At 42.3% G+C, this 7,722-nt stretch overlaps 1 protein-coding gene across 1 annotated transcript in view; it reads left to right on the top strand.

Annotated features, from left to right (window-relative positions):
* The window catches only part of PDE3B (phosphodiesterase 3B), a 109,686-nt gene that overhangs the window by 1,013 nt on the left and 100,951 nt on the right, over positions 1–7,722 (top strand). The window contains exon 2 of the mRNA XM_009288896.1: positions 20–932. Within this exon, the coding sequence (XP_009287171.1) occupies positions 20–932 (913 nt within the window). The remainder of the gene's footprint in view (positions 1–19; positions 933–7,722) is intronic.

The following is a 7,722-nucleotide window of genomic DNA, read 5'->3' as shown; positions in this document are numbered from 1 at the left end:
TCGGGCTCCCGCCCGGCAGCGGAAGCAGCCCTGAGAGCCTGCGGAACGGCTACGTGAAGAGCTGCGCGACCCCCCTGAGCCAGGACCCCCCGAAGAGCTTCCTCTCTCTGTTGCTGTTCCCTACCGCCGCCGCCGCCTCCTCCTCCTGCCGGGCTCTGCTCAGCCTGGGCGCCCTGACCGCCGTTGTCCTCTCGCTCCTGGCCTTTCACGGCCGGGGCAGCGCCGGGGGCCAGCAGGACGGGAGCAGCTGGCGGAGCCCCCGGCCGCTGCACGCCTTGCTGTGCCTGTCCCGCTGCCTCAGCCCCCTCTTCAGCATCGCCTGTGCCTTCTTCTTCCTCACCTGCTACCTGGCGGGCGGCAGGCGCGGGGAGCACGGCGGCGGCACGACCCGCTGGTGGCTGCTGGCGCTTCCCGTGTGCTGCTACTCGGGGGACTTTGTGGCGCTGCAGTGGCTGCTGCCCGGGGAGGGGCACGAAGAGGAGTCCCAGCCCCCCGCCGAGCCGCAGATGGTCCTAGGTAGGCTCCTGACAGTGCTGGGCTCGGTGGCAGCGCTGACCCTGCTGCAGAGCTCCCTGAAGTTGCGCCGGAGCCTCCTCGTTTTGGTCTTCTCCAGCCTGGTGTGGCTGGTGTCGCTCACCAGCCTTCACTCGCTCCCCCCAGCCCTCAGACCGCTGCTTGCCGGTTCGGTCGGGGTGGCAGGCTGCCTCCTGGCGCTTTGTGGCGTGGAGCACGGCATCTTCTCGGCTCAGAGCCGAGGAGTGCACCACCAGCATCATCACCACCCACGGCTCCCCAGCGTGGAGGAAAAAGTGCCTGTGATCAGACCCAGGAGGAGATCTAGCTGCGTATCCTTAGGGGAAACTTCGGCCAGCTACTATGGCAGCTGCAAAATGTTTAGGAGACCCTCGTTGCCTTGCATTTCCAGAGAGCAGGTAGGTGTCTCCGAAACCGGAGGGAGAAACTTTCTGAGGAATGAGCGCCACTCGCTTTTCCTAACTGCTGTATATGTCTGTGCTGGATGTCCGCTGTCAAACTCCTGTTAGAGGAATGGACGAAATAGCGGGTTTCTCAACTCGGTTCTGCAGAATCGATATAATCCTTTATGTCTGTATAGAAGCTAAAACATAATAATGTATTTGCTATAGGACAGAAGGCTTGCTCGCTTTTCATAAGATCTTAAATATTAAAAAGTAGTTCTTATTGATTGAAACAAAACCCCAAACCAAACATCTTCAGCTATCAGCTACCTTGTTATTTTGATTGTTTCTTCTCCAAAGCCCACCACCTCCTCCGCTTCTGGCAGACTTTACGAGAGAAAGAAACCATAGCTTTCTAGCTGCTTGGCACTTCCCGCTTTCTATCGACAAAATGATTGCCAAGTGCTAAAGAAATATCAGGTTTTGAGGGATATTATTTATCAAATGTTGGCGTTGTTTGAGTGGCAGCTGTCCTTCTGCCTTGCAGATTACTGTCTCTCGTTTCTCTCTTTCCCTCTCACCCTCTTTTCCTCGCTCCACATAAGTTAACATTAGGTTTGGGTTGATGGGATTTAAGAAACTTCTTTTTACTGAAGAGAGGGCTGTTCAGTAGAGCCTGGAGGGATGCCCGAAACGCTTAGTTTTCTTGAATGGAACTCTGTTGGTTTCTGCCTCCCGGAAAACTTTTCAATGAGTCTTGTTTTTTGTAGCGCAACCCCCCGTTGGTGGGGGGTGGGGAGTTTGTTTTTATTTGGGAACTTGCACGTGAACTGCAGGAACATCGAGTTGTGTTGCCGGTGGAACTGGCCCGAGGCTGCTGCAAGCGGATTATCAGCCCGTTATAGGAGGGAGAATAAGGGGAGTGTATTTAATAAACGTGCAAGTGAACAGTTTCTGGGAAGTGATTGTTGCTGTAGGATCCCCCATCTACTACTGTTGTGGCGGAAATTCATGGGTACTAAATGAAATTTTCTGGTTTTGCTTTGACATGTATTCCGTAATGCACTTCTTGTGATTGACTGTGAAATAGGTCTGAGCAAATACGAGGTGAATCTGAAACGGTGGAGTAGTTTTCGAGCATTTCTTTCCCTGCGCTTGCACAATAGTATAATACAGAGGTAATTGTTTTTGCATAAAAGGTTAAAATGCAAGTATGCTGTAACAGGCTTCAGAAATAACTCATTCAATAAGTTTCAAATTATCTAATGTATGCTATGAAAGAAACATTAAAATATTGTACTAGCAGTTAAGGTATGTAGGGAATATCGTATAATAATTTACTTTCTCTGTTCCCTTCTGGATAGTAAATGCTCTTTTTTTCGGTCGCATTTGTCTGCAGTTCAAAAACCTCAGAAAATGTGTTTTCATTAACCTTTCTAGATGATAGAAGATATTTGTTCTTATGCAAGTTACTAAATGCTTCCTTTGATATTTGGCTCACTTCCTAAAGGCATGTGTGTATTTCAAGTTAAGGCATTTATTATTCTTTAAGTAACACTATAAATGTCAACCATAACTAAATACATAGAATTTATTGGCAGTACTTAAATCATACCTGTTCATAATAAAATGTAACTGTTTGGTAGACTTCCAGAATTTAATATCTTTGTTATCACTAGAAGTGAACAGAAACAACAGAGAGATCTGAAGGTCTTTATTTTCCTAATAGTCTATTATGCTTTACAATAAATATTTGTGTTTTATTAAGCACAGTTTAAATGGGATTCATAGATATATGTTCTTTGCAGTATTTTATATGTGATTTTATAAGGATAACACAGGTTAAATCCTCTGATCTGTCTGACTTGGAGAGAGATCAGACATTGCAGAGCTGATAAGACATCAATTGTTTGGGCAGGGGAGAGAAGTAAGCCCATAACATGTGACTTTATTTGAATAAACACTACAAGGTTTTTATATTGCTTCCTTGAAACAGAAGGAATGTATGCACTTAGTGCTTTTCAGAGAGCATTTATTATGTGAATTATCTTTAAGGACTGATTGCATGTTTTGCAGATCTTTATAAAATATTCCAATGATTCTTTTCCAATATTAGTATTTTAAGAGTGAGTTTAATGAGCGTTGTCAGGAAGATCAGTGGAGTACAAGGAATGTCCTGCAGGTCCACCAAGACAGGAATACTTTGATGAATGAGAGCTAAGTTGCTATTGTGATTCTATTAGATGTATTTTGTATGATTGTTTTGAACCTCTTGTATGTAGAGGTTTTCATGAACCTCTGCAAGCAGCGGTACATAAGAACAAAAAAGACAGATGTATCGAATCATAGAATACCAGATTGGAAGGGACCTCAAGGATCGTCTGGTCCAACTTTTCTTGGCAAAAGCACAGTCTAGACAAGATGGCCCAGCACCCTGTCCACCTGAATCTTAAAAGTGTCCAATGTTGGGGAATCCACCACTTCCCTGGGGAGATTACTCCAATACCTGATTGTTCTCATTGTGAAAAACTTTACTCTTGTGTAGATTTTAGTTACTCTTTGAGGAAAATAGGGAATGCTAGTATTGAGCTTAAGTTTTCAGTTACTTGTTGATTTGAAATTAGGCCCGACTCTCTGTCTAGTTAAATACATGAGAAAATAATTATATTGAGGTGACTGTTTTTTTCATTAATAAGCTCACAAGCCAACAATTCTAAGGGGTCTGTGTGGATGGAGGGTGTGTGTCGGGGGGAACAGGTATGTGCAACCAGTAGTGTGTGCACGCTGGAACTGGATGGAGCTATCACTGTTTTCTGGGGTAGAAGTGGAAAGAGGCCCTGTGAGCACGATCCTATAAATGCTTTCTAATTTGAGCAATCCTTATGACAAATAGATTATTGCTTTCTGTAATTGAACAGGTAGGGTAACTATAATGCTGGAAGGTTGATAAAATTAGATTACCTTTATTCTTACCTTTTATATGAGTATCCATGCTTACTTTAGCCACCAAAGTCTACAAATTTATGCTGTGTGTGGCTTTTCTGCAGTACATGTGGCTAGCAGTTTGAGGTGGGAGGAAAGAGTCTTGAATAGATTATATCCTTAAATTTTTATGTGAGTATACTTAAATGCTATTATCAAAATATATAAATACACATAGAAGGAAGCAATATGACTAAAATTAAGGCTAAAAATTATGCAAATGCAATGTCTTTTCTGAACTCTACTATATTAACACTTCTCCTGCTCACAGAAATTCATATGATTTTAGCAGTAAGCAGGCTTTTTGTATTCTTCCTTCAGTATTCATCTTGGACCTAGAAGGGAATTGCTTATTAGCAGTATGACTGCAGTATTGATTGGTATTACAGATTTCATGTAGATGATGTTTTGATTGCATGTATTAATCGGATGCTAATCTGTTAGCTGTACCTACCCTGGCTGGTATCATAGGATTTATCTACATTGACTGTTGCATATTTAGCACTTAATTATTTTTTTTTCTGCATGAAAGCCAAATCAGAATTAGGAATCTAAAAGGTGCTTGTCAGTATTGCAGATCTTGTAAATACTCTATGTCCTGATCCTGAAAAATCTTGTAGTAAAATATTTTTTTTTCTTTAACATGGTGGTGAACATGTATATGAGAGCAAATAACTGTGTGTAGGAACTCATACATAGCAACTTCTCAGAATCCAGAAAGAATATGTGATTTCTAAAATTCATGTTTTTCCTTGAGTAAAGAATAGGCCTTCCTAATTAAATATACAGGATATGTGTCCAAAACAGTCTGCAGACAGAGCTGATACTTTTCCTAGTTACCTGACTAGGTTCAAACATGTAGGAAAGCTGGGATATTTCATGGATAAAGACTGCTTTCATGTTGCGCTCTGCTAATTACAGGAAGAACTGTCTTGTGGTTAGGTTGTTAGATTGACCACCACCTCTCCCCAGTTTCTGTTCCAAGCTATCTCGTACCTTTGATGTATTACCTTAGGAAGATCAGGACTTGATTTCAAGAGTCTAAAATATTTATGTAACTTGAAATTAATGCAGTTCCTTATTTGCTGAGACAATTTATATCTGTGTCTGTCACCCATTTGTGAAACAAATTATACTTTGTCCTTAAGTACTCAGGGTATAAACTTTCTAGTGCAGAAGCTGTCTGTTAATATGTGTTTTACAGACAAATTATACTTTGTCCTTAAGTACTCAGGGTATAAACTTACTAGTGCAGTTTTACAGTGTCTTAAAATTGTTCAATTCAGATACTGTTTGCAGCCTAGAAACATGTGAACCTTTACCTGTTGATTGCAGCCAATAACATAAAAGGTAGCTCTTCTTGCTATGTATTTGACAAACTAGCTCTTTGAAATTTTAAGTTTTCCTCTAATGATTGCAATGACTTACCACAAATGTACCTGTATGTCAAGATATGTTTCTGTTGTTAACAGAATCTTCGTATCTCTTGGGTTTTTATTGTTTGTCTTATGGGGAAAATCAAGGTAGAAATGTGGGTGTGTTGAGCTGTGAATGTAATCAATTTCAATGGGATGCAACTGAGTGTGGGCAATATACAAAGAGAAGGATTACATGCTGAAAGCAACAGTCTTGGAAAACTGTTTTTGCAACCATGTTTCGGATGAGTAGGATTATACTGGTTTTGTCTGGTCCTCTCTGACCTTGACAAAATGTTTTGCGCTAGATGAAATGTGAAATGAGAAGACTCTTACTAAGAATTGCATCCTTTTTTCTTTCTTTCGTTTTTTTCTTCTTTTTTTTCCATCCTGAACTTATATTCTTGAATTATTATACTGCAAAGAAAGGATGATTTGAGCATGGTCTGCCCATAGAGACATGTAGAGAGGTCAGAGTTTAAGATGGTATCCTCTGGCAAAGTGACCACCAGGACCATACAGTGGTTCACAGAGAATGGCAAAGAATGCTATTAGGGAGACTGAGTGCAGTTAAGAACTCTGTTAGCTACGTTTTCCTTAAGCTGTTTTTTAGATATCCAAGACTTGGTGGCAGTTCATGTTCTGGACAGAAAGAGTACGCTAAAAGCAGGAAAACATGTCTGTAAGTCATCAGTGTCGCAAAGGGGGTTGACTGTTTCTGCAGGTGTGGTTTCCTGGAAAGGAAACATGAAAGGAGAAAGGAAGGAGATCAAAGACAACTGCTGTGGAAGTGCTGGAGAAATTTGGAGGAAGGTGAGGGTGGCATATTATAGGAGTGACCAGAGCGCCAGTAGGAAAGAAATGGAGGAAGCTGGGAGAGAAAGTTCCAAGAACTGTGTGATTGACTGCGTCAAAGAAAACTAACAGGCTAAATGGGATAAAGTACTAATTTTCAGCTTTGACTAGGAAGACATTTTAAACTTATGAAAGAAAATTGAAGAGATGAGGAACAAAAGGTTTCCAGGAGGGTCTCTAGAATGGCAAAGAGGACAGCCTCCACGCTGTGGTTCGTCAACAGTGTACTTTGTGAGGTTAAATATGAAAGGGAAGAGAATTACAGGAGTCAGGTATATTTTCCTGAGGAAAAGACTCATCTTTTGACACAATGTATGTGTGTGCATGTATGTGCCTGACAGTACCATCCTAATAGTTGAACTTGACCAACTGAACTGATTGAATACTATGGCCTTAGAAGTTTCAAAGATATCAAATTCCAGGAAGTTTTATGAAAAAAGGTGAATGGGAAGTGAAGAGACCCTATCAAATATGCCCTAACACTGGGCAAGTCTGCAGTGTGAGCTGAACTCTAAGAATCCACATTAGAGTATCTCTCATGTCATGAGTAAATACCAGAACTGGGGAGGGCAGGAATTCTGTTAAAGCTTTGACATTTGATAGGAAAGTTATATTTTTAAAAAAGCTTTTTTCCTCCTGTTTTGGTTTTCTGATACCTAAAAATGAAAACTTCATGCAGCCTTACCATCATTCAAACAAATCACTGAACAAAGCCAACTGTAACTATCACATCTGGTGTTCAGAAACTAGTTGCTGAAGATGGAAAAGAGTAAATCTTGTACTTTGTGCAAAGATAAGGATTACAGGCAGGGAAACTGGGAGATGTGGTCTGTTCTATTGTTGATGCAAAAACTTGTGGAGGAAAACAGATGAGAAACTTCTGCCTGCCAAATGAGAAGGGAGGGCAGGCCACAGGAGGCTACAGCCATAGAATATTTTGTTGGAATCTCACCCATTTTTCCAGGATGAAACCATGTGGAGAGAGAGCTGAAAGAATAGTTTAAGATGATAGTAAAGAGGAGTGCAAGGAAACGTTGAATTTCAACATGACTTTTTCAGTGGATGAAAACAATGCTTAGCAAGAAAAACAAGAGGAGTTAGAGACATTGAATTTCAACATGACTTTTTCAGTGGATGAAAACAATGCTTAGCAAGAAAAACAAGAGGAGTTAGAGACATGTGCGCACCTGCAGGGCTACGACCTTATTGGCATCATGGAGACGTGGTGGGATAGCTCCTATGATTGGAGTGTTGGGATGGAGGGATACAGGCTCTTTAGGAAGGACAGGCAGGGGAGACGAGGAGGGGGTGTCACCCTCTATGTCAATGACCAGCTGGAGTGCATGGAGCTCTGCCCGGGGATGGTTGAGGAGCAGACCAAGAGCTTGTGGGTCAGGATTAAAGGGAAGGCAGGGACAGGTGACGTTACGGTGGGGGTCTGCTACAGGCCACCTGACCAGGAAGACCGAGCGGATGAGGCCCTCTATAGACAGATGGGAGCAGCCTCACGCTCACAAGCCCTGGTCCTCATGGGGGACTTCAACCACCCCGAC

The sequence above is a fragment of the Aptenodytes forsteri genome, unplaced genomic scaffold (assembly GCF_000699145.1).
Source record: "Aptenodytes forsteri isolate BGI_AS27 unplaced genomic scaffold, ASM69914v1 Scaffold8, whole genome shotgun sequence".
In the NCBI taxonomy this organism is placed as follows: domain Eukaryota; kingdom Metazoa; phylum Chordata; class Aves; order Sphenisciformes; family Spheniscidae; genus Aptenodytes; species Aptenodytes forsteri.
Note: the sequence above shows the minus strand (reverse complement) of the source record. Positions and strands in the feature narration are given on the sequence as shown.